Genomic DNA, 26,671 nt, shown 5'->3' with positions numbered 1-26,671 from the left:
CAGGTGCGACATGGTGTTAGTGGTATCTGTGACTCAGTGTTCCCGGGTGTGTTTGTGTTTTTCTGTATTTCTGTGAGTGGGTGAGAGTTCATGTCACAGCTCCTGCAGTTATGGAACTGTCATCTGTGATATCTGCCAAGAAGTCTAAACTAAGCGCATATTTTTCTCTGAAATACATTTTGTCACTCTGTTTTGGGTGGGCACACGCTGTCCATGCGTGGCTTTCATTGCTAAACATTAGTATTTCTAAACAGCTGGCACACATGCAGAGCATTTCTGCTGTATACCCTAACAACAAATATACATGTTCAAAGGTGCCGCAGGTGAAAGTCAAGCACAGACAGTACCAAAAGACAGCACTTACAATAGTATAATCAGTTGTAGGTGCAGGACTCAAAGGTGCAGTGTTTAAAATCTAGAGGGATTTAGCGGTGAGGATTACAGATTGCGACCACCTGAAACTTCTCCTGGTTAGAATTCACTCAGTGTTCATGTGGTGGTTTTAGAGGGAGCAGATTTATCCACAGAGGTCTCTTTATCTCTAAAACTAACAGACGAGGGATTTTAACCAGGAAAAACCACCAGATAAAGCAGTTTGTTACAAAGGAAAACTTCACTGATTTTCAACCAGCTTTGTATCAAAACCATGTGGGTAGTAAAGGTATGTGTGGATGAACTGTGGTAGACTTTCCTCCATCTAACCAGTGCCAAAATATCCCTCCTCCACCCACAGTGAAACAAATTATGTAAATTATGTCATTTCAAGGAGACTACATTACTGCACTTCCTTTTTCTTGCCTAAAATGTTTTCATAAATGTATTGAAATGCCTCTTTTTGCTGAAATGGCAAGGTTTTGTTAACTAGAATTGGATGCCACACTGCCTCCTGCACAGTGAAAACAGAGGCTGAAAAACTGGAGATCAAACTGTAAAACTAAGTGGTGCCGATCAAATATAAACCAAGATTCTGTTACCATTTAACTGTAATACGAGATCTGGCCACCCGGCATTGTTTCACATGGACGAGTCCACATTACGTCACCCACCAACGAAGCTTTCTAGTATTTGTAGGTTTTCTACCTCTTGAGCAAAAGCACCTTTTTTCTCTGATTTCTCTGGTCATGTAGCACCAATTTAAAAAGTATTTGCATCTTTCTGCTGCAGAGACAGCCAAGTTTTTATGTGAGGACTGTCTTTATAGTCACGGTCTCACTTGACGTCACTCAGTTGGGGTACAGTACATCCGCACTGAAATCTGGTCTGCAGTTGCCCGGAATCAAGTAGGTTTAATGTTTGATACAATAATGTACTGTAAAGTAGTGATTAGCGAGGACGTGATTAGTTTCTTCCTGGTCTTTGTTTGTTGTCATTTGTTCACGTTTCTAGTTGTTTTTGCTGTTGATCAGGCAAAATAAGGTATTTTGAAACATCATCGTGTGCCCCTGATAAATACTGCACTCATAATTTTTAAATTTCAAAGCCAAAAATTCTGATTTTATCAACTATTCTGCTTTTTTAATGAAAAGATTCATTGATAATTACTGATTTCACTGCTCTCTGCAGTTGATTTCTGACCTTTTAAACAGTGAATAAGCACTCAAGATGCAATGAAAGGAAAGAGTCACATTTGAAAAATTGTTATCATCGCACAATCTCTCGGTTGTGTCTCTGCCAATATCTGCATGTGTGTGATCTGCCAATTAGGTTGAAGGTCACGGGGAGTTACAAGCTGAACAGCCTATGGCAAAAGAGACCACTGTCACAAGGAGAAAGTTAACTGGGACAGGGTTGTCTGTAGCTTCCCTTCTCCTTTTTAAAAGAGGCACAGGAGGGACGAGCAGAGAGGAAAGAAAAGGACAACACATTGCCTCTGAGTAGTATTGGCTGTGACAGGCTGACATACAGAGGCTGACAGGAGAAGAGCTACATCCTAAAGATGAGCGAGTGACAGACAGTGAGGGGGAGAACAACCGTACCTCTTTCCTCTCTGCCACCTCTCCCTCCCTCTCTTTCTCTCATTCTCTCTTTCTTCTTTTCCATGCTCTCATTGCTTTCGTGGAAGAGAGGAGACAGACAAGGACAGAGCCTTGAACTCAGATGCCGGTAAACACTTTTACTTTTTTAATCTTCTATCTTTTGCCAGAAGCAGCCTGTGGGTGATTTTATACAAACACTCAATTCACACTGTATGTGGGCCTCGCAGGAGTCATTATGTCTGTAATGTCACTACTGTTGGTTGTCCTACATGACTTATTAATGCCGTCTCTCATCCATCTTTAATGTAGAGAGAACAGGTGCAACTTAATGGTTGCAATGGGATTACAGTGGTCACTTGTGTCAGTGACACAGGAAGGGATGATGCTGAAACATGTTGCTTGGTAGTGACATAGCCAGACGTGGATATGTGGAACATTTGCTACTGCAAAAAAAGGCAGGGGTGATAAGGCAAGCGGGTGAGTCATGTTTTTATGTAGTGGCAGCTTATTGTAGCTCTGTCTGAGGCATTATCCTATGTCAAACAAAGGTGAAGTCTTCACTGGGCCATGCCATGTTTGAACTCCGAGTGAGCTCTCGATTAGATTGTTCCGGTTCACATAACTGTGTTCATTTGCATAGTATTTGCATACGATATACTCCCTGCCGTTAGACAGGGGTGTAATGTGGGCTGGCTTCATTATCATTAAGCAAGTTTTAGAGCAGCTTATGCTGATCCAGGGGTTCATAAAGTTCATGCCTAGCTTACTCTGTCAACATAAGGCCTATCGGCTTGCCCAGCTGAGAGAGTTGTACCCCCAGCTCTAATTAAGCAATGTAATTTTAATTTTGGCTGCTTGCCCAAACTGGTTTCACTGCTATAGCTGGTCCTGCAGCATTTGGGTGACTGCTTGACCAAGGCAGTCATTATGTCCCCTAAGGCCACACCGATGCCTGTGTTCATGCAGACAGATGAATGTGTATTTATAGATGTTCTTTGTGCGTGTCTCTTGGTTTTTATGCTGACGCAATGTGTTGGGTTTTTGCACATTAAGTAACCGTTTCCTGTGTGTTCAGAACATTCACAATTGGCGTGTAATCCACTGGTTCTCGGCCAAATCTGGAGACAGAGCAACAATGCCCGAATTGTACTGTATATGTGTATTTGTTGCTCAGTTGTTTTGACAGGATGCTTACAAGTACAGTAGGCTTCTTTCACTGATCTTAATAATTAGTATCTGCATAATTTATCTGCAAAACTCCAGTTTACTCCCATTATGTGCCTCCTCAGTTCTTCTCTCTTGCTACACCTCTACAATCTTTGAGACATTGAATAAGATAACATCCAACCAAAAATGTTATTTATGTTATTTTCATGATCTTGTGCAGCTCTTTCTTTGTTTGGAAGTCTCTAAAATGAACAGTCCATAGTTATGTGGTCATGTGGAGATGTATCCTGCAGCTCTTCTGACAACAGGAAATTAAGTTGACATTTTACTGCTCATTTACAGACGTGAGCTCTGAATTCCAGTGAAAGTAGTTTGGTTAAAAAACATTTTCTGAGCCCAGCCCTTGATGTTAATGTTAATTAACTGTAAATGAATCAAAATGGGTCATCAGAGATCACAAAGTCTTGAGGTTCAGAGGCAGCTTAGGGAGACAGTTGGCCATATTTATATCCTAGCACAATGTAAATTCTGTTTTAGTGTGGAGTTTTCTGTTAAGTCATGGGATGAGCTCATGCCAGATGAGAGTGTTCCTTTAACATGGTTGAATCAATGTGAAATTGCTAGTTTCTTTTATTAAGCATTGTGGGAATACGTGGAACGTTATTACAATTTAAAAACTTCCCCCAGCTGCAGTGCTGTTTTGGGTAGTCCACTCATTTGCTGTGCAGATTTGTTTTGGTTTGTCCTTATACCCCCCGGCCAGGGACTGCCTCCCTAGAATTTAAAGGGACATTCGCCATGGGCTTGATGACAACATCACGCACACATTTATACAGAGGCTTTCCTGTTTGCAAATAATTAAGACAAGTTATCACAGAAATTGGGGACATAGGGACACCTAGTAGCTCACCTGGTGGAGTGTAAGCCCCATGTACAGAGGCTTTGTCCTCGCCACAGTGGCCACAGGTTCATTTCTGGTCGTGGCCCTTTGCTATATGTCATCACTTCTCTCTCCCCTTTTCACGCTTGAGCTGTCCCATCAAATAACTGCAAAAAGACCAGAAAACAGTCCTGAAAAAAAAAAGAATTGGGGACATAAATAAGGAAATTGGTACACAACTAGCACACATATTTCTGTGTTGTCATTGATTTCTCGTATCTTACAACGGCCTTCTGTCTAATATATGGCGTTAAAGTTGGGTGTGGTCAGATAAGCATCTTTTCCAATACCAAGTGGAAGAAACAGTAAGGCAGCACACCCTAGTCACTGTGTCAGTGTCCCATTTATTTTAAGCATAATAGAAGCCAGTAGCAGAGTAGTAAGCCTAAATGGATGGCCAGCTCCAAGGGTGTCTTGCCTAGTATGGTATGCTAGAAAAAATCCCTCTGAAAGAGAAGTGAAGCAAGAGGTAAAGACAAGACGGCAAAATGAGATGACGGGCAACGGCTAAAGAGATTTTTCATGTAATATAGTACGTGTGTGCTGGAAGTCATCTGGCTGATAAATGTTCTTTCATGGATGTCAGGGTTGCGATTCCTCCCAGCAAACTGAAATTGCCTCTCCCATTACTCTTCCTGAATGGCAGGGAATAGCAGAATAATTGTGCGATAAGGGCTCCATTATTTCTTTGACCCTCAAAACAATATTTCACATTTGCAGGATCTGTTCAGTTCTTAGCATGCATATGCAATCTCCCCGCCACATCCCTCTGTGCTGTTTTTACTTTATTTTTTTATTTTTCTGCATTTATTCAGTGGAAGTTTAATAGCAAAAGTTTGAGGATGAGTGTGTGCTAATTTCCAAGGGCGACTGATGTCATTTGGGACGTTCATTAGGTATGCATAGTTTAACTAAAGATGATTTAACACAGAGTCATTTTGAACTGATCACGATCTATTATCTCTCCATAAATGTGCCTCAGTCCTGCAAGGTAATTGGTTAACACCCATCCATAACAAAGAAATTATTTTTCCGCTTCTCCCCTAAAATTCTCACTCTCTCATCTATTAGGGAGGCACTGCTGTGCCTGTGCCTTTTGTTTTAGTCTCTGTGTGTCCACCAGCCCTTCTCCTCTTTCTTTTATCTCTCAGCGTGCCAGTCACCCTATACAGTAAGTACCAGATACTTCCCAGGCTTAGGTGTTGTGGAAACAGATGTCTCAGGTGACTCAACAGAGAAGTTCAGTTCAGCAGTAGGAATCCAACAGGGACATAGATCTTTGTTATCTTTGTTGCTGCATTAGGCCAGGGATATAGACACAGTTGATAAACACACTCAGCTGTGTTTTTGCAGCTGTATACCTCCCTTTGGGACTCTCATGTGAGTTTGTTTATGTGTTTTTGGCAGTGTATGACTAATAACTGTGCTTGTTCCCAGCAGCATGACGTTAGCAAAGGACCTCTGCCTTCTCCTCCTGTTCCATGCATGTCTGCCTAGATCTCGATGGATTTTGGCTGCTTAGCCCCGGCTTTACATCATTTAATTTCAAGGCTTGCTTAACACGTTTCAATCAATGGGCTTCTATACGCCAGGCTGTTAGGGATTAGTTAATAGGGGTAAGAGAACATTATGTAGGATATATCCAATGATATCCCACCTCGTACAGTGTCTACATCCTAATAACAAGAGTGGGTGCGGCACAGAATAGGGATCAGGGTGCTCCTTTTTATGCTTGCGGGGCCAAATACCAGCTGACAGTCAAGTTTTAACAGCTACAGAAAAAAAGATCTTTAATTTTACAAATTAAGCATGCATGTGGGTCAGCGAGGTTGCATAAATGATAGAGAGATCAGTGGGTGCTATTGGGATTTAAGCCCCTGTGTCAGTAATGAAAAAGATGTTACCCACTAGAATGAATAAAGCATAACATTAATAATTATAGAAAGTATTATTATGCACCCTTGCCTACAATTGTTTTTGTTTCAACCTCGCCTTGCTTCTCTGTCTCACTGTTCTTAGTGATGGACACCAAGGCAGTGTTTACGGCCCTGTACAGCGTGTGCGAAGAGAATGCCACATTCTTCTCAGGAGGAGCCAAGGGGTCGCAAGGTGATGCGGCTCGGAGGTTGGTGGATACCATGAAGCTGATCCAGGAGCATGCTCGCAGCCTGGAGCCTGTTATCTCTGGCTTCGCAGCAGTTTACCATCATTTTGACTTTGACCCACACATACCTGCCAATGGCTACCGCTCACTGGTTAAGGTAAGCTGTGGGATGTTTTGTGAGATTCAGATCTGTGTCTGTGTTCCTGTTTCCATCCGCTGCAGCTTTGAGAATAATAAGCCCCCATACCGCAATACATTCTTATCAATATTCTCTCCACACTGTGAGAAACTGCTCACCAGCCTTTTTACCTTCATATCGCTTTGTTCCAAGGTCAGTCCATTTGTTTTACAGATTGATTTTATGTTGCAAATCAGGTTAGATAAATTCCTCCAGCTGCAGAATATCTACTGTACCCACTGTACTTTATCTTCTACCATTATTGATGAAACATCATGACCTTCAGTAGTTGCAACCCACCATAACTGCAAAAGTCTAGCAGAGCAGCAAATGAATGCTGCTCTGTATTCTTGCCACTCGATTTCCCCATTTTTAATCCGTCTCATTCCCACAGTGCTACTTGGACTAATCTGTAAGACCCTGGTGAAGTAGCAAGCCTTTCACATGCTTGCACTCAGGCATGCTATCATGCATCGTTTTTTTCCCTTCAAGCTTACCACCCTAATCTTAATTACAACTTAAGCAGACCCAGAAGACATGGCTCTGTAATGACTGCACAATTAAAGAACTGTGATTTGCTTTGTTATAGGGCAGAATGCATCACTTTTTGTAGAAAAGAAATAATAACCCTAAAATCACCATTGATTATCTTAATAATATGCATTGTTACATTTATCATTTTGTAAAAACTCTATTCTTTTATTTGCTTATGACATGATTTATGTTATTCGCTTGCAATTCAACCTAACCAACTTTGCTATGCTGGTTTTAATTCAGCATATAGAGAGGACGGCACGGGACAGTAAGATACCACATTTTTGGAATAAAGGCTCAGACACACCAAACCAACATCAAAGAACTAGAGGTGACAAAGGCCGATTGTTGATGGAGAAAGAACAAATTAACTGTGCAAAGCAAACAATACAACAGTTATGAATTGTTTCTGCTAAAGAGCTCAATAGTTAAAAACGTGATCCAATCTATTATAACACGTTTGTTTCAATCTTACCCCCTTTTGACTTTGTTTATTTGCTTTCCTTACTTCCATTTGTGTTTTCGTGCTTTGAAGCTCTGCTGTTTCCGACACCAAGAAAAAGCCAAACTAGTGCAACACGCGCTTATTGGGGGCCCAACATTGACCAGTGGCCGACCACGTGCTTGGTGTGTTAGGGCTCTAAGACTCACCAATTATCCTTAATTTTTATTGAAACATTCCTCATCCTTTTCCAGGTAGTGCGCTGCTGCCTCCTCCACATCATCCAGAAGGGGCGCTACATCACCGCCAACCGCCGCAGCATCTTCTTTCGAGTAGCACACAATGCGGGGGAGATGGAGGCCTACTGCAACGCTCTGTGCCAGCTGCGCGCCCTGCTCTACCTGGCTCAGCGTATGCTACACGACAACAGCCATGGCAACCTTTTTTTCCAAGATGAAAGTGGCCTCAGCGAGAGCTTCGTCCGTGAATATGCATCCATGCACAAGGGGTGCTTCTATGGCCGTTGCCTTGGCTTTCAGGTGAGATGAGCTGCGTGGCACAGGGATAAGAAATGGGAAAGATAAGAAATGGGAAGAGTCAAGAATTGGGAGGGTTGAGAAAAGCAGCACTTCATGCTTGATGGTCTAGAGGTAGGATTTAAGGTGAAGTGGGACACTGGAAATTAAGAAAGGCAGGAAATAATTAAATGTGCTTAAAGTTACCACTGTAGGCAATCAGGGGTGAGATGAATATTCATTTAAAACTACAACAATAAAACATCTCACAACAATACAGAGAAAATACAATTGAAGGCAACATCAGACTCACCAATTCTCACTTGACACATACAGACAAGCAACTGACTACCCAAAGATACGCTTGCATGTTACTGTCCATGCTACCCTCTGCAGCTTCTAAAAATGTAATTATGTGTAATTATATTAAGACTTGTCAGTGAGTGTGTTTATATGAATAAATGAAAATGGGTTTTTGGAGTATCCTCTTGATGTTTTTAATCATATAAACATAATATCTCGTTTTCAGAAACCTGAATTAGCCCTTATCCTGTTCATGAGAAACCCAAAAATGCTAACTTTAGTACTACAAAAAATAACCAAGATACTCTTACGTGTGTACACCTTATTCCGGTTATTGAGAGGTGTCGAGTCTGCCGACTACCTACACCGGCAGAAAAACAAAAAATGACGGCAGCAACAATGTCTCACTTCAGGATGAAAAAAGGGGTTTTGTCTTTTGATAATGAAAGAGGCTGCGCATCTTTATCCTCATCCTCAGCCTCCCCACTATAACTATGATATATAGGAGTTGCTCAGCTGCTTTTAGAAACGTTAGGTGAGTAAATACGTGTTTGTGTGCGGTTGAGAGAGACAGAGAAAGAGAGACGGGGATGTGCGCAGAGCAGACAGCTGCTGGTGATGGGAGCACAGAAGAAATAAGCAGTGAAGTTGTCAAGTGGTCATAAATGTACAGTGTAGTGTTTAATATTTCCGGTTGCTCTCATCTCCTGTTGTAAGTTTGTTTTTGAAACATCCCAGTGCTTGTGCAAAGAGACTGCAGTAATCAGTTTTAAGTATTTTTTCTGTATAGGGGGAATATGAATATCCCAATTTCTCTGTGCTCATGTGAACAACATATCCCAAATATGATCATAACGGGGATAAACTTCAATAACAGGTTATTGGTGTCTACTTAATGCACTCATGTACAGAGTAAAGCTCACCACAGCTCCTATAGTCTTGCAATGAAAAAAGAATGCCATTTAAGAAAAAAGAAGTGACCTGTTGATTTGCCACGGGTTATTTTGTCACCAGGTCATCAGACTAAACAGATATGCCCTGAAAACTGAGCAAGAGTGGTCAGAAGTCTGATATGTAAAAGCTTGAAAAGGAATACAGAGCTACAAATGACTCCTGCTGCCCAAACCTGCAGGTGAAATGTAGTGAGTCAAGCATTTGGATGGACAGAGGGAAGGCTCCTCTTTAAAGCCACAGTCTCTGTTCTTAGTTGAGTTTAACGAGAGAGGCTGAACCCTCAGCAGACAGAGGTCAAAATCAAACTAAAGGGAAAAAATGATGAAACCTCCCCAGCACTGTCTCCATCAATTTATAATGTGTAAGAATCATCTCATATTCTGATATCCCACCATCTATGTTTCATTCTCTGTGGTTGATTGATAGCAGTGTTAATTGTGATATTATTTCATGTCTTTTAATGGACAGTGGACTAGAATTTAAAGCCTGTCTCTGTTTTTGTCCATCCCTCCAGTTCACTCCAGCCATCAGGCCCTGTCTCCAGACCATCGCTATTGGCCTTGTGGCCTTTGGAGAAAACTACAGACGCCATCAATCAGGAATAGGTCGGCATCATCTCGTCTGCAGCTGTAGCCTCTCATCATCCAGTCACTTAATTCTCATTCATAGATCGTTCTCATCCACACGCCCTCGTCTACATTGCTCTTTGGCCCCTGACTGAGTAGCTTTTGATGTTGTGTGCTTGGATTGTAGATGCTCTTTCATCCTTTTGAATCTCGACGGCTAGCTGGCGTGCTTCTTCTATATTTCAAAATGTTTTGAACATGCACACAGTTATGTACAGAGGCAGAGATGGAAGAAGATGCACCGCCATATACACATTTTCACCGTGCACACATGTAAATATTTAACATTCAAAAAGGAATCATTCAACTCTCATGGTTTCTTGTGCTCTGTGCTGCACCACAGTGGAGGCAGGAGGTATTGCACCATATGGTGAGTGCACTTGAACCCCCTCACCCCTTCATCATAGTCCTCTGTAGTGAACACAGGCTATATGAATATATGAAGAAGTAGCTCTTCAACAGCTCCTTAGCTGTCCTATGTCTGTATCTTGGTTCACAGTTGGAGGTTTGAGTGCAATTCCTTCCCCTTTCTGTACTGCTTGCTGGACATTGAAGAAGCAGGGTAGAATTTGATTGTAATACCATGAAATGCTTCTATTTTAACCAGTGGCAATATGATTATAGTGCTGTGAGAACATAAATTCACTGTTGAGTGTGGCGATTGTTCTCAGTTGGGGCCACTTCCCTGAGGTTTGTTGGAGTTATAGCACTCGATTTCCTTCTTTATCATCTTTCTTTCCATCCTTTCACATTGTCAGCAGGTTTATGTTTTCTTTTATTTTTGTTTTATGTGCTTTGTCCAGTCACTTACTTCACTTTAAATGTCCCCTTTCCCTGCCCCCCTTCCTACTGTTTATATCTTTGTGAAATTTCTGTTTTCATTCCCGTTTTTCTGAGCTTTTGTCTGCCAATCACTTTTCATTTCCATTTCCATTTCCATTACCTCCTCAACCATACACCTTCCTTTACTCTATCCTCTGCATGTCCTGTCTCTTGTGTCTCCTACCCATTATCATACCCTCCTCATTGTGTCGTCCTTCCCTCCTCCCCCAGGTGTAGCAGCCAGCTCTTTCTTTACCTCAGGGAAGTATGCCATAGACCCAGAGTTGAGAGGGGCAGAATTTGAACGCATCACCCAGAACCTAGACGTCCATTTCTGGAAGACCTTCTGGAACATCACTGAGACAGAAGTCCTGTCGGTGAGTTGACTGTTAATGCAGACGACATCTGTAATCTCCCCATGTTGTCACCACTAACCCATGCTCACAGAAAAGTGCTCTGCCCTGTTTTTAATTTTAAAACTGAAACAGGAATATTTTACTTTCCTCTGGTAAAAGAACCTTTCTATCATTATGCATTTTTGGCCTACAGGCCGTTAGTAATAATAGAGTGGAATTCAATTTATTCAATGGGGTTCATGATTTATTCATTCGGTTTCTCACTTTCTCTCTCTCTCTCTCTCTCTCGGGTGACTTGTCTCGCTCTGTAACTTGCACCTCTCTGTTTCTCTCTCTGTCTCAATTCTTCCTGTCCATCTCTCTTCCTCCAGAGTCTTGCCAGTATGACATCCACTCAAGTTAAGGTGAACCGGGCTCTTTCCGTGCCCCCCGTGCCCTTTGACCTTCCCCTGGCAGCCAACCACAGAGCATCTGTGACTATAGCTCCACCATCAGCACACATCGGCACTGCTCCAGTTCAGATGAGGCTCATCTCCTGTGACTTACGCGAAGGACAGGTATTTAAATCATTATTCAGTTCACACTGTAGTGGCACTGTGGAAAAAGCAATAAGAAAAGTTTCATAATGTCAAGTTTGATTTGAAACTAGACCAGCTCTTGTATTTGCTGCACACTTGTCCCACACTACTTCCTTGTAGCCTGTCTAAGTATAAAGTATTTGTTGTGTGACCTAGTTTATGACAGTTTTCCTCCACTGGCTCTTTTTAAACCACCTTGCATATACCAGTCATAGAAATTCTTAAAATATTCTAACAATATGTAATGGCATATCTGGTATTTCTGTGAGCCAGAGTAAACGACAGCACCAGCTCATCCTCATGGACTTAATCCTCTTCATTATCTCTCTTGCTCTCTCTCTTTCTGTCATAGGTATCACTCTCACTTTTTCTACTCTGCCTCCATCCCTAATTCTCTCAGGAGACACCCTGTCTCGATCCAAGCTTGCGCTCCTCCTTTCTTTGTAGCCTGGCATTTACCCAGACATGCTATCAACAAACACTTTCAGCCATTGATCACGCTACAACAAAACAACAGTGTCTTTTTTTTAATGTCGCAGAATACAAGCCTGCATCAGCGGAAACCCTCCTCCTCAGACACAACTCCCTCCCTCCTTGTTTCTGTTAATGAATGGGAATTAGTGTGCGTTCATGCAGGAGCAGGCGAGGCTGGCAGCAAGCTGCCGCAGAACAGCTAGTTAATCCTTCTCTCAGAGGAGCCCTGTTGCTAACACTAGCAATAAAATATATTAACAATGAAAACACGGCTTTGTTTGCAATATACACTGTCTCTGAACAGTTATCAGAGTGATGCAAACATCACCATCTGTCGTCATGTGATGTTATTTGTTATTTGTTTGTGATTTGTTTTTGTAATGCCTTTATGGCGCCAACAGTCTTTGCCAGAGGCATTATGTTTTCGGGTTGTCTGTCTGTTCCTGTCTCGTGAATGTGATGTCACAAAAACACCTTGAGGGAATTTCTTCAAATTTGGCACAAACATCCACTTAGACTCAAGGATAAACTGATTAGATTTTGGTGGTCAAAGGTCAAAGTCACTGTAACCTCATCAAACACATTTTTACCATAACTCAAGAAATAATGCTGTTATTATGACACAATTTCACAAAAATGTCATATAGGGTATAATAATGAAATTATGACATATATATCCAAAACGTCAACTTAACTGTGACATCAGATGTTCTGCAAAAGCACTTTTCTGGCCATTTTTCAACGCCATGACTCAAGAACAGAAGGGGAGACATTTGGTCAGATACTGAATTGATTACATTATCTCGGGTGTCCATCCTGTAATTGAGTGTATAGATCTTCTGTTCTGCATGGTAGAAGATGTGTGTTGAGCATCCACCTTTTACAATTTATAGCCTCTTTGCAGAAACATCCATATTTGAAGCATCATTGCAACAATTTTGTGTTCTATCAGAATCAGCTTTATTTGCAAAGCGTGTGAACACAAACAAGGATTTGACTCTGGATACTTGTATGAGTCCACTCACCTCTTGTCTTCTCCCTGGACTACAAACAGGAAAGAATGGCTCCTATTCCTCTGGTAGTCCACCAGAAGCTCACTGGTTTTGTTGATATCTGGCTTGCACCATGTGACTACTCTCTGTCAGTCCTCCGTACTCCCCTTTAAAAAAACAAATGGCATGTTTCTCAGTGGAAATTACTCACTAGAATAATATGTTTCAATATGGCAATAACTTCCATTTGGCCAAAAAAAATACCGTAATACCGTTTTTGTTAATTCATTCAAGATCTATACTACATGTATTATGTTAATCTGGACTGACATGGATGTAAACTGCAACTTGATTGGTTGTCTGTCTCACTCTTTTCAGGACAGCGAGACTCTGCTATCTCTCTCCCGCTCTGAGGGGGGCGCCATCTCTTTGTCACTGGGGCTGAAGACCAAGCGCCTCCCCTCATCTCCCTGCCTCCTGATCCACTTCCACGGGGGAGGATTTGTGGCCCAGACCTCAAAGTCCCATGAGGTGAGATTGTACTCTTAAAGAAGGGTTTTCCTCACCCTGAATAGCAAAGCAGTTTGATAAGTTTTATTTTGCAAAAAAAAAAAAAAAAAAAAAATTCAAAAACTGTTCACATATTTGTATCATGTAGTGTTTGTGACAGTATTTGACCCAGTTATACAGTGGAAACTGCTAATGGTGATCACATCTGTCAAGGTCAAATTGAAAAGAGGCGGATTATGATAACCAACATTATTTGAGGTATATATTAAGTTCTATGTATTTTTGGACTTTTTATTTAGAACACAAAAAGGTCTATATCATTTTTGCAATTGGAATTGAAAAACTTTGAAGTTAAATATCTCAAAACTGCTCAGAACACAATTAGAACCTTATATTTCTAAAGTGGCGATGTGTATATTTGTTACATGAATATGAAGTAATGTAACAGACAGCTTCACTATTTACAGAACAGCACAGCAGTTACAGGGGACATTTCTTTACTGGTCATTATCTAGCCACCTGTCAAGGGGGGTGGGGCTTCCACCACAAGTGCTTTCCCAGTGCACATTAATTTTCTGTCTCCATCACCAGCAGCCATGACTGTTTCTTGTTGTCTGAGTAGACTGTACGAAGCAGCCTGAGGAACACCAGGTTTTGCTGCTGCATCTTGTTGGCTCATTTCTGCCAATTTGTCATAAGCCTCGAGGAGACAACGTTTTTCATTAGGAGAAAATGACTTCCTTTCCCTTCATGATTTCAATGTGCGCTCAGCACCAGCCTCTTGTAGCCAGCTGGAAGCAGACGGGGTACCGCAAGGCAAAGTATCATGGAAGTAAAGTAAAAAAGGATGGGATAACTTCAGTTTTACATTGTTTTTCCATATTTTGTGATGTATGAAAACAGCCAAAATGAGCACTGTAAGAGACTACTTCATTTCTATAAGCAAATTATTTAAACAACATGTGTATAGGAATGATTCTGTTCCAAGATTTTTGATCCATATGATCACAATATGTGGTTTCCACTGTAATGGAACAGTCAAAACACAGGAAACAGTGTATAATATGTGATGTGGCACCTACATATTTACAGATGCAAACAACACTACACCTCCACCATTAGACGCCTGGCTCAGGTGTTGTTTTTGCAGGATTTGAGCCAGTGTTGCAACAAACCTCATCCAGTTCACCTTTTCATCCCTTCTAGGCTTCAATTTCTGTTTTTTTCTCAGACTAATTGTAATTGAACACCAGCTAATTGAAGTGTTGAGGAGACAGACAGTAGTTGACAGCAGGGGAACAGAGGAGTTACCAGTCTGAATCTCTTCCTCCATCAACAGTGTTACATAGAATGCTGTTGTGCTAATTATTTTGTAATTAATCCCTCAAAATGTAATACAGACACTATGCCCTCCCTCCATGCCCTCTTTATGAGTAAAGTGCACAAAGAGCTTGCTCTCCTTTTTCATGTAAATTACTGCTTCCTTTCATTCACCTCATTCTCAACCCTCCATTGTTTTCAATAGAGGAGAAACTCATGTCTTAAATTTAATTTTTAGATCACTGTGATAAAAAAGGGACACCAAAGCAAACACCCAGTTTTGGCATCACATCATTTAAAGAAATTGTTGGCTCTTGTCATGTGCTCTGGAAAGCTCTTAAAGAAAATCTTATTTTGTCGTCCAATTTTATTTTTACATTAGTGACAACATGTGTAATAGTAGCAGGAAGAAGCATTTAACCTACTTAGTTCATCTCAATGAGAAAGTGTATTGTTTGTGCCCCCACCTCTCCTACGCTGATCTGGTCATCTGTGGCTGTGTGCGGTCTTTATGTGGCATCCGCTGCTTATAGCTACTGCAAGACATGGCTCTGTGAAATCGCCAAGGACATGGGCATCCTTGATCTGCAGCTGCATAGCAACCAGAGGATGAGAGGGAGCAATCAGAGATGGGGGTGAACAAGGCTGTCATGTTGAATTAACGGAGAACTGTACAACCCCGCAGAGAAAGATTACCCCGGGCACTAATGGAAGACTTGTCAGACTATCCTTCTCTCTTCTTCTTCAGGGCTCTTTTCTTTATTACATCCTCCCTCTAAATCGTTCTAATATCTTACAAAATCATTTTTGTTCACTCAGTGTCCTTTTTTTTCCCATCTCCTTTTTGTCTTATTTGGGCAACATGTTCTAGCCTTCCTATTATTACTAGCTGCCTTCTGTTCTCTTAATCCCTGAAGCAAGGCCACAGAAGAGGAATACAAAAATGAAAAGTTTCTCTGAGGGCAGTGGACAGTGTTGTTTGTTATACTTCTTATCTGTCTGCTACCCCTGTATCCTTCCCTCAATTCTGTCTCTCCTGTTGTCTGGGCGAGATGGAGAGTCGGACTTCAGTGGCATGAGCCTTTGGTGCTCTCACTGCCCAATTAAGCTGAGATCACAGGAATGGATGTGTTGGCATCTGTGCATTTAGCAACTCGGGTGCGGACCACACACACACACACGATCCCTGCAGAGGTATAAGCTTGCAGATTAACTGCTCTGTCTGTCTGAGAATGAGTGGGACTGCAGCTCCCATTAATTCCTGCTTTGAGAACAGATCTGGGACCCTCTGAATTGGAGTGTGTGTACAAGAAGAGTTTCCTGAGTCATGTAAAATTTAACTACCCTTGGTCCCGGCCCAACAAAAACACACACTTGTGCGTCCTCTCTGCCCGGTGGGTCATTTGTTGTGAGCTGCAGGGAGATGATGAACTGTCTGAATGACACACCTGTCCATGGACTCTGGCATATATTGACACTCACTGGCAACAATAGCTTCACACATAGTTACACACACACACACACACAACTTTTCACACACACACACACACACACACACACACACACACACACACACACACACCTTAGGAGGAACTTTGCTTATTCGTACAATCCCACATTAACCTGAACAGTGCTTTAACTGCTGCACACTCACTTGTCAGCAGTCTCCCTTTAAGATTTATTGTGACAGGTAGCACTTTAAGGCGGCACAGCTGACTGCCTGAGCTACTTTTTTTTTCTCCATACTGAATCACTGGTGGGTGAAGCAACATGCAAACATACACACAGCGTGTTGTTCCTGGCACTGTGAACGGAGAGCTGTCGCTTTTACCGCCAGCCCTGTCATAGCTAGTCAAAAAGGTGTTGGTAGAAGATAAAGACAGAGGAGGAAAGGAGGAACGCTTTGTAGAAGGAATGTTTTGTCAATTTTTGATGCCTTTCTTGCATCTCAAGGTCACTGCATTGCAGTTGTGAAGTAAAGAACTTACCTTAGGTTGGCATAGGAATAGTAAACACTTAACCTAACTGTGGCAACAAGAAATAAAGGGAACACTCAGTATTCTGACAGTGAGTTTGTTTTTGGAGACAATCCCTGTAAATCCACACCATCCCCTTGTCTTCGTCTTTTTCCTTCATCCCCACAAACTAGGACATGTGGGCACCTTTTTTTTTTTATAACTGTATGAGAAGAAAGGAAATGAAGGTGACTGTGAGGGCAGCGCTCATTCTCCCCTTGTCTAGACTGTAAGCCAGAAAGTAGACAGATGACATCAGAGGGACTCATAATTTTCATAACTTTTTATCCTTGCTTCTTAATGTTCACCCCCATGCATCTCTCCCCCACATTTCTTTCTCCCTCTGTCTCCTTTCCTCTGTGTTTTATTGTGTCCGCTGTTGTTTCTCATAAATTTAACAACACATAATATATTCACTGTGAAACCAAAACTGAGAGCTTTTCCATTCATAAATTCACCACTGCTTTCCCATGTCTCCTATCCCATGCAGCCCTATCTGAAGAGCTGGTCCCAGGACCTTGGTGTCCCTATCCTGTCAGTGGACTACTCTCTGGCCCCAGAGGCCCCCTTCCCAAGGGCCCTTGAGGAGTGTTTCTATGCCTACTGCTGGGCTCTTAGAAACCACCACCTACTAGGTAAAAACACAGCATTGTTTATATCAGACTGTTGGCTTTTTTTTTTTAGCTCCCTAGTGCATTTTCTGTTCACTTTTTTTAAGTAAAGGGAAAAGTATATGTAGTTGAAATGCTAAATACATTAGGCAGGTAAAAGAAAGTTGGTTTATTAGAATTAATGAGCAGGCACAACAAAGAGGCTTCTTGCAGAGTGAAGGTGTCCTGTAGACTGTCTCTGTATATCCTCACTTACATTTACTAACTCCCTGTACTTCTCAAGAGGATTCATTCATCACTTTGAAAGTAATCATGCTGCAGCACGATGTCTTGCGCTGTACTTTTTGTTCTGCAATATCACGCAAATTGTGATACTCAGTATTCCTCCATACAACAAAAGACCTCTGGTCGGTTTCGGATACATCCGGCCGCTGAAGCACGCTGTGTCAAATTAACAGTGATCGCAGCGCAATATTGTAGTGGTGTAGTACAAGAAGACAATATCATGGCCATGAGGCAGACGGCGAGACAATACCCCCTCATAGCAGCCAAATATTCAGCAGTGTTATAGTAGAGAAAAGGGATCCTGTTCCTTGATGTGTGTCACTGCTTTTTCTTACACCACACTGGATTTCTTATAGTTGCAGAAAAGATGTTTGTTTTCTTGTCTCTTTTTATTTTGTGCTCCATTTTTCTGTGTTTTCCCTATTGATTTGCTTTTTGTTTCTTTCCCACTTTCACTTCACCTCTATCATCACTGACTATTTTTATCTCTCCAGGCTGGACCGGAGAGAAAGTGTGTCTGGCTGGTGACAGCGCTGGAGGCAACTTGTGTGTGACGACGTCGATGCGCGCTGCTGCCTTCGGTGTGCGAATGCCAGATGGCATCGTGGCAGCCTACCCGGCTACGCTGCTGACCGCCTACGCATCGCCCTCCCGTCTGCTGACACTTATGGATCCCCTGCTGCCACTGAGTGTGCTCTCCAGGTGTCTAAGCGCCTACGCAGGTAGGGGTGTGTGTGTATGTTTGCTGTTCCACATCATACTTAATGGTCTTCACTGTGCTGCACTGTTGTTAACAACAGTGATGCTGACAACTACTTGTTTAGTGATTAGGTTATTATAATAAGGATTTTTTTAAGTGGGGTTTTGTGAAGTACTTATCCATTGTGAGTTTATTACCTACACTAGATGGCAGTCGGCCCGGTTCCAGTTTGAAGAAACAGGGGGGAGTACCAACCCAGAAGCTAAGTAATGCACTGCTGTGGATGGAGGTTAGCAGCAAAATGTATTTAGCCACTAAAAAGAAACTAAAAAGGCCTACTTAAATTTTTTAAAATCTTTGTAAGTGTCCTCTATATTAAGAATATTTCCACGACTTTGATTTGCAGTCAGACAGCAGCTTGTCTTTGGCACCACATTTTCTCAGCTGTGTAACTTCCATATTCTTACGCAGAAGGGCAACCATACTGCGCAGTAAATTAGTGCGGGAACACATGCCACGTCTTTTACCATCTGGAAAACGCAAGGTCAGGTGCTGAGTGCTTCTCTTGTACCTACTCTGTGCCAGTTTTTAAGGGCATGGAGGCAGGTTTGGCCCGACGTTGCCAAGTAGCCATGACTAGCAACGTGTCAAAGCCTACTTACTAAAAATCCAGAATTTGGAGCAGATCTTCATCCAGGTGTTGTTTTGTAAAAGTATATTGGGCTGTAAATAGTCTCAGTGGGACAGATGTAAAGCTCTGGGTAGCCTTTCTCTGAAATGATCAAATTCTGCACCATATTTTTCACAGACTAATATTTGCAGAAGAAAGGGAAGATATCTACCCACTGTGGTTGGTTTTTCCTTCCGCTTTTGGGTGCACATTCTGAGGGACTACATGAAAAATGATTGATTTGAGGGTGCAAAAAATGCAGCATGTGTACAGGCTCTTCCCCACAAGTCAGCTCTATGGGTCAGACTTTCAGCAGTTTATGGAGGAAACAACAAATAATACATGAAAATTATATGAGTGATTATGCCAGTAACAATTAAATTAAATGAATTGAAGTGATTAATGACAGCAACAATGAAATGCTGTTTACTGTGAGACAAAAGGGCGCATTCATGAACCAGAGAATACAGAACAAGAAGAGAGGAAACTGGAGGCCAAAAAAGAGATGAATCAGAGGATGCCAGCGCTTCACACTTTACTGATGATTAGGTAATGTCCTCTTCAGCAAGTGTCTCTCTCACTTACATAGCGGTGGCTTTACATGGTCTGACAAACGCCGACTTCTATCACTCTTATGGGTGCAGTGTTGATGTCTATATTCAGGGCAGCTTGCCAAAACTGTTTTTATTTCTGCTTGAAACGCACACAAAAACACAAGCGCGAGTAAAGAGTAAAGTTTGTGTCAGCTGGATTGTGCAAAAAAGCTCTCTGACTCAAACAGCTAATGAAAATTGAAAAGTTGAGAAAATGCAGCGCCAAAAGAAAGGGCTGTCTGACAGCAAGAAAAAGCAGTGAAAATGGTCTTAATATTGAGTCCGCTGAATCTGGTGTTGATTTTTTAGGTAGACCTTTTAAAGTGGCTTAAATGTGTTTGGTTGCTAACCCCCGTCCACAGCAGTACATAGCTTAGCTTCCTTGGCGATACATCCAACTGCTTTTCCAAAGTGGGGGCGTGCTGACTGCCATCTATTGTAGGTAATACACTGACTAGAGAATAGATAAATACCTCATACAAGTTATTACTTAAAAAAAACACTACCTATCCCTGTAAGTTGATGTGTTTGGTTTTTTTTTGCAGGGCTGGAGCATTTGCTTTCATTATTTATATTATTCTCTTCTGAGCCATTAGTTTTTTAAAAAAGTTACTCTATTAGAAACGCCCCAAAGTGATGTCTTTAAATTACTCACCAAGTGTGACCTGCAGCTCAAACACAAAGTATCAGTTTTCAGTTTATGATAGGAAAAAGCAAGCAGTTTTGACAATTTTGATTGATGAGCAAAATTGAAAGGGATTTTATGTCAGTTCAACTGTTGACACTCCCCATCTTTTTGTTTCAGAACAGGAATAATCATCATATTAATCATAAAACTGTTTTGCTCTTGTCTGGATCTCACCTTTGTCTCAATTCCTTATGTAATACACAATGTGTATAACATAAAAATTGTAATCATAAATCTTTATGGATTTTATTCTCGTCGTGTTGTATTGTATCTGAAAAATCTGCACTAACATCTCAGCTTATTAGCATATAGATTGTTTTTCATGTGTTGTCATTAATGCAGTAAAAAGCAGGAGAAACTCCTACGAGTCCTCTGATAAATTGTTGTCTCACTAGAAAAGGAGGACTGTAGTAATTGGCCAACTATGCCAAATTCTGACACAGAGATATTGTTTATCCTGTCGCCTTTCAATAACTGAACTAAAACACTAATCATTTTCTATTCAGTCCCTCTGTCTTCACTATGTATTGCTGCCTATAATACAAATTGCTGTATTGCAGTATTGAACCCACTCTGTCAGTGCTTTTCTTTTCTTTTTTTTTTTTTTTACTATTATACCTTTCCTATTATTGCTTTCCCATCTTCTCTTCTGTTACTCATTCATGCTGATTGAAGAATAACAAAAACACTTTCATCTCTTTTTAACATCTATCTTCTCTCGCTAAACCTTACTCCGTGTTATCTTCTCCAGGCAATGAGCCGCAGACAGAGACGCAGGTAGAGAGAGTGAGCACGCTGAGCCTTGTGAGGAGAGACACGGCTCTGCTGCTCAGAGATTTCCGACAGGGAGCCTCCAACTGGATCCACTCTCTGCTGGATTCCAACAGAGCCTCGGCCTCCCCGAGCACAGCTGCAGAGGCGCCACCAGCAGCCACTGGTATACCGCCGACTGTGTCTGTGTGTATGCGTGTGTTTGTGCGTGCATGTGCAGTCAGGTGGGAACATTAGACAAGATGTGGGTGGCACAAATGTGTTTTTGCTTGGCAGCTACTGTGTTCAGAGTTTTTTATAGATGCAATCTGCTCATGTCTTTGATCATCTATCTGCTGAAAGCTCAGATCAGAGCTTAATGTGTGTGTGTGTGTGTGTGTGTGTGTGTGTGTGTGTGTGTGTGTGTGTGTGTGTGTGTGTGTGTGTGTGTGTACACCGCCCACGTTTTCATAGTCTTCATTAAGCCAATTTAAGTGTTATGAGCACAACATCAACTGCCCCAAAATTCATTTACAGCCCATATGGAGGAGGTTATTGACATGGATCCCCATTATTCAGCATTCAGCTAACCAATTATCACTTTATCCCACCTTGTTGCGTAACACTCCCGTAGCCCATTCATATCAATTCACCTCTTTGGAGCAGCCGAGCTTCGACAGTAATTGTTAATTGTAGCCACCGTAAATCTGGTGGCGAATCGTAATTTCCCCGGTGTCCCCTTAGCCAGGTGACACCCCCACAGCTGCAAGCCCAAACTAATGAGAATGTCATTGGTGGGTGTACATTATTAAAAGGCCATCATGGTGCTGAGATGGTTCATTATTAAAGAGATGGGAGATCGGTGGCGCTTTCTTTGTGGAGAGACCAGCCATGACGACTCTTACAGCTGTGTTTTGACGGCTGGGGCGGGGGAATGATATCACCATGACAGCACTATTTGAATTTCCTCCACCCACTTCTCCTCTCTTCTTCCTGATATATCCCAATTAGCATTTTAGGCTTTTAACTGTTGGCTGTCAACCAGAGGACATATGATAAGTGGAAACGGGAGAATAAGTTTTAAGTGATTGTGTACTACTATTTGTGTACTTTTTCCTCTGTGTCCTCCAGCTGCTATTGACCCCAAGTAAATTTGAGTGGCCTCTTTTATCCTCTACACACCATATACTGTAGCTTATGTGGTTAAAGGTTATTTTTTCATAGACTTATTTTTTTGACTGTCTCACACATTTTATTAACTTAGTTTTTGTTTCGCTTTCAGATACTTATATAATCATAATCACAATTTTATCTACATTTTTTTTTGTTTTAGCTATATTGATATGGTTCGTAGATAAATTAGTAAAAACAGAATACAATCTAAAGGAGCAGTGTGTAAGGTTTACCAGGATTTAGCAGCATTTAGCAGTGAGGACAGCAGATTACAATCAGTTGAAACTTCCCCCTGTTAGAATTCCTTCAGTGTCCACTGTTCAGAAGATTTTTAGCAGAAGCTGAATTATCCTCAGAGATCTCTTCCTCTCCGAACCAGAAAAAACGGTGCAAGGCAGTTATGTTCAAACTCATGTTAAAAATCAATGTTTCTCTGATGCTGTTCACCCAGCACCTGCTATTGTGAGCTTACCTTTTTTCAGATAACTTAATGTGTGCTCACCTTATTTCTGATCCAGACATTCAGGAGGTTTTTACCATGAGCCCCAATGTTCACAAGGGTGTCCTCCTCTCCAAAACAAATGCTCCCAGTGATTTAAACTGGTAAAATACTGAATAAAGCAGTTTCACGTTAAAGAAATCAGTGTTGTTCCAACGCTGCTTGTCATTGAGGGGCTGCTAAAAACGGTGGCCGATGCAAAAACATGAATAGCCCTTTCTGGAGCCACTGGTTGTTTCCTCTCTATTGTAAAGCAACATTATTGTGCAACATGGTGGATTCCATAGACAAGGATCCGCTCCCTATATACTGTAGATATAAACAGTTCATTTTAAGGTGATAATACCTTAAAGGAAACTTACTATATTGTATTCAATTTCTGCCAATATATATCCCTAATTTGAGATAATAATAATAATAATCTCATACCACACACAACTCCTCTGACCCCTACCCCCCATCCACACTTTTTTGGCCTTTTTTTCCATTTTTTTTTATTAATAACCCCTTCAGATTTAAGAGGGTCCTCACACCATTACACTTAACCTTGAATTTTTTATCGTAATGGTTAGAGTAGAACAGAGGTACAAAATAGAAAAAAAAGAACAAATATTTATACAAGAAAATGGAAAAAAAGGCCAAAAAAGTGTGGATGGGGGGTAGGGGTCAGAGGAGTTGTGTGTGGTATGAGTGTTTGTGTGCACATGCATAAGGAGATAAGATGAGTTACATGTATGATTCAGGTTGCTGAAGGAATTAGATTACTTTACTGTGTGAATATAGCCATAACAGGGGCTCCACCTTTTCATAAACGTATCATTTTGTTATTTAGTCCACCTGGTATGGTTCCCATACCTTTTTAGTCCATTAATTAATTGTTTGGGGGTCTGGTTTTTACCATGTAATTGTAATGCCTTTAACTGCGGTTGTTAGCAATATTTTTTAAAAGAGAGTTTTTGGTCTTCAATCGATGCCCTCTGGTATTACTCCAAGTAGTACCACCTTTGGATCTTTTGTGAGATTTTGGTGAACTTTTACCTAAAGGTTTTTAATTTAGGGTATATCTGAGTATGGTTGCAAATTTGTGCACCACAATATTCATTTGAGGGTTTTGGGCCAATTTAAACCACTATTTCTAGTGTGAGAAAAAAATCTCATAATTATCCTCCATTTGAATTTCCTTCATGTGTTTGTCTCAAACATTTTGATTTGGCTTTGCCGAATGTCTCATTTTTCACTCTGCCCCCCCCCCCCTTCTCATTTTGTCTCTTAGACACAGTGAGGAAGAGCATCTCGGAGGCGTCCATCTCTTCTCCACACGCTGACCCCCCTGTAGCCTCAGAGACCTCACAGTTCCCATCCAGGAAATTATCTGTGAAGAGCCAGACTTGTCAGGACTTGGGGTCCCACAACAATTCCACTTCTCACAGTGCGCCGCTGCTGTCTGAGCGCACTGTACGTCACGCTTGAACATGTTTACATTGAGATTATCATGCTCTCAGCTGATGCTCTTATCCAGAAGAAGTTAACAGCATTAAATGGCTAAGGGCGGCTGCTTAAAAGAACACTTGGCTGATAGAGGGGATTGTTGGGGGAATTTAACCTGTAATGATGGAAGCGTCTGTATTTTGATGATAATTATTGCACCACTGCAGTGAAGAGAAATCACAGCAGCCTCCCACCTGTGATCAGGTTATCTCTGCTTTCATACAGCTTGCATTAAAATGATTTAGCATACAGCTGCAGCCTTTATAAGAGGCTGTTCATCAGCATGGAGATATTTTGGCCCTCTATCATACAATGCTCTACACCCTGCAGCGATGTGCGTGTTTCATCTCGATGAACTCAGCTCAGATTATGTTACCCATGCCTCATAAATAGATTTGGCTATAAAATGCTGACAGAATATCAAAACTTTTTGGTTACGCGCGTACCGGCGAGGTATTGCAGATTATCCTCGCATGTCTTTTCACACAGGCAGCATGGATTAGTGGTTGGCTTGGGAAAAATAGCGAGCAGGGGTGACGCAAGATTTTAAATATGCTTTTCCTCCTTGAAATGGGGTTTGTTCAGCCAAGAGTCTCAGGCACTGAGCCAAGGTTTTTAGAAGATTTTCACAAGGACAAAGTGCTGTGTGTGTGTTTGTAATCAAGTTTGCCTGTGTAATATTTTATGCCGTTCCTCTTATTTCCTTGACATTACCCTCTCCCTCGACTCAGTGCTGTCTAGCCTCATCTGAATTATTTCTTATCTCTTTTATGTAGCCAGAGGATGTGAATTTCTTCCTCTCCAAGGATGGAGATCACTTCATGTCCAGCGACCTGTCTTCAGTGGCCATACCACCCCCTGCTGGAGAGGAGGGATCGGAGCTGGAGCACCCTCGGGAGTTTCCCCTGGGGTTTGAGCCGCTGCGCTCGGAGCAGCTGTCTGAGATGAGGCTACAGAGCTCTCCCGTGGTCAAGGATCCGTTCTGCTCTCCTCTGCTGGCTCCTGATAGCATGCTGAAAGGGCTGCCTCCTGTGCATATAGTGGTAAGAGGGAAGAGCAGTTGGATTGATTGACAGGATGATGTAGGAAGAAGGGTGTTTATACAGTTACATCAGGGTCTCTGCAGGTCCTAACAAAAGTTGCAAAAATGTCTTAAATTTAACTGAATTTATATTAGACCCTTAGATGTCCACGGTTCCCACGGTCATGGCAAACCTGGAAAAGTAATGGATTTTCACATTCACAAATTTCCATGCCTGGAAAAGTCATTGAATTTGCAAAAGAAATTGAAGATTTTGGAAATGTCATGGCATTTTATTGTGTTTAATGAAATAGTAACAGTAGTAGTAGCCTCACGTAATGTAACATAACGTCAAATTTAATTTCTGTGGCTGATGAACCTAGCTCTAATATCTTCATTTTCTCTGCGCATTCCCGCACTCCCGGTGTGCAAGAAGGGTCGGGAAAATAAAATTATTATTGGTCCTTGAAAGGTTATGGAAAAGTTTTGAAATTTTATGTTTAATTTATATTTGAAAATATATGGGAAGGCTGGATGTCATTAACTAGTCTTAAATTTCAAATTGTAAGGTCTTGACACACATTTTGTGTAATTCCATTCATCCATCCTTTAATTTCTTTTTGTGAGTCAAACTCTTCTGCGTAAAAGTCAACATTTCTTCTCAAATCTTTAAACCCACCACTGAACCTTATTCTCTCTTTACCCATATTTTATACTTAATATTTGCACTTACCGCTTGGAAAATATAAATAGCTTAACTGACTCTAATAACCAGATTTCTACATAAAACCTGCCTCTGTATGGCACCGCAGTATACTGCTTAACACTTACTGCACCTGCAAGGCTTGAATAAGAAAGAAATGATTTCTCCTCAAATCAGTCTTAAATTTGGTTAAAAATATCTTGAAAAAGTCTTTAAAAGCATCAAATTCAAGTGTCTGATACCTGTAGACACCCTGAGTTAAATACACCTAGTGCCAAGCTGTCAATCAGTGCATTAAAGGTGAGTCCTTGCAACTGTCAACATTTGTTTGCATGTATGACCCTCTAAGAGAAAGCTGGTTGCTTATGTGTTTCCAGGATCTGGATTATTTGTTTATGATGGTGGAGAGAACGAAGGAGCAGAAATGAGGTCAGAGAGGTAAAACAAGGCAAAAGTGTTAAGCGATAGAGATAGTTCACTGAGGACTGTGCACTGCCCACATTGTTGTGTCGGAGTGAGACAGAGTGTGATGGGAGCGATGGGGAGGTTGAAGCCTGCTCTCTCATGTGAGAAGGGTGTTAATATGAAAATGAAGAAATTGGTGCTGACTTTAAAGTGGCTCGAGTGAGTCAGCGAGAATGTAAAGAAAGCAGGGACAAAAGAGACTGGGATGCTTGGCTTCCT

At 41.5% G+C, this 26,671-nt stretch overlaps 1 protein-coding gene across 2 annotated transcripts in view; it reads left to right on the top strand.

Annotated features, from left to right (window-relative positions):
• Window positions 1-26,671, top strand: part of lipeb (lipase, hormone-sensitive b) — a 34,437-nt gene that overhangs the window by 3,380 nt on the left and 4,386 nt on the right. Inside the window, exons 1-12 of one of the 2 annotated variants that reach the window (XM_042489156.1) lie at window positions 1,828-2,103; window positions 6,103-6,344; window positions 7,596-7,880; window positions 9,628-9,718; window positions 10,793-10,938; window positions 11,289-11,474; window positions 13,340-13,492; window positions 17,297-17,441; window positions 18,197-18,424; window positions 21,105-21,290; window positions 24,049-24,230; window positions 25,040-25,306. In XM_042489156.1, coding sequence (XP_042345090.1) covers window positions 6,105-6,344; window positions 7,596-7,880; window positions 9,628-9,718; window positions 10,793-10,938; window positions 11,289-11,474; window positions 13,340-13,492; window positions 17,297-17,441; window positions 18,197-18,424; window positions 21,105-21,290; window positions 24,049-24,230; window positions 25,040-25,306 — 2,109 coding nt within the window. In that variant the 5' untranslated portion in view covers window positions 1,828-2,103; window positions 6,103-6,104. Of the gene's footprint in view, window positions 1-1,827; window positions 2,104-6,102; window positions 6,345-7,595; window positions 7,881-9,627; window positions 9,719-10,792; window positions 10,939-11,288; window positions 11,475-13,339; window positions 13,493-17,296; window positions 17,442-18,196; window positions 18,425-21,104; window positions 21,291-24,048; window positions 24,231-25,039; window positions 25,307-26,671 lie in introns of those variants that run through there. The other variant, XM_042489155.1, reaches the window with a different exon arrangement.

Source organism: Plectropomus leopardus, chromosome 7 (assembly GCF_008729295.1).
Source record: "Plectropomus leopardus isolate mb chromosome 7, YSFRI_Pleo_2.0, whole genome shotgun sequence".
Taxonomy (NCBI): Eukaryota; Metazoa; Chordata; class Actinopteri; order Perciformes; family Serranidae; genus Plectropomus; species Plectropomus leopardus.
Note: the sequence above shows the minus strand (reverse complement) of the source record. Positions and strands in the feature narration are given on the sequence as shown.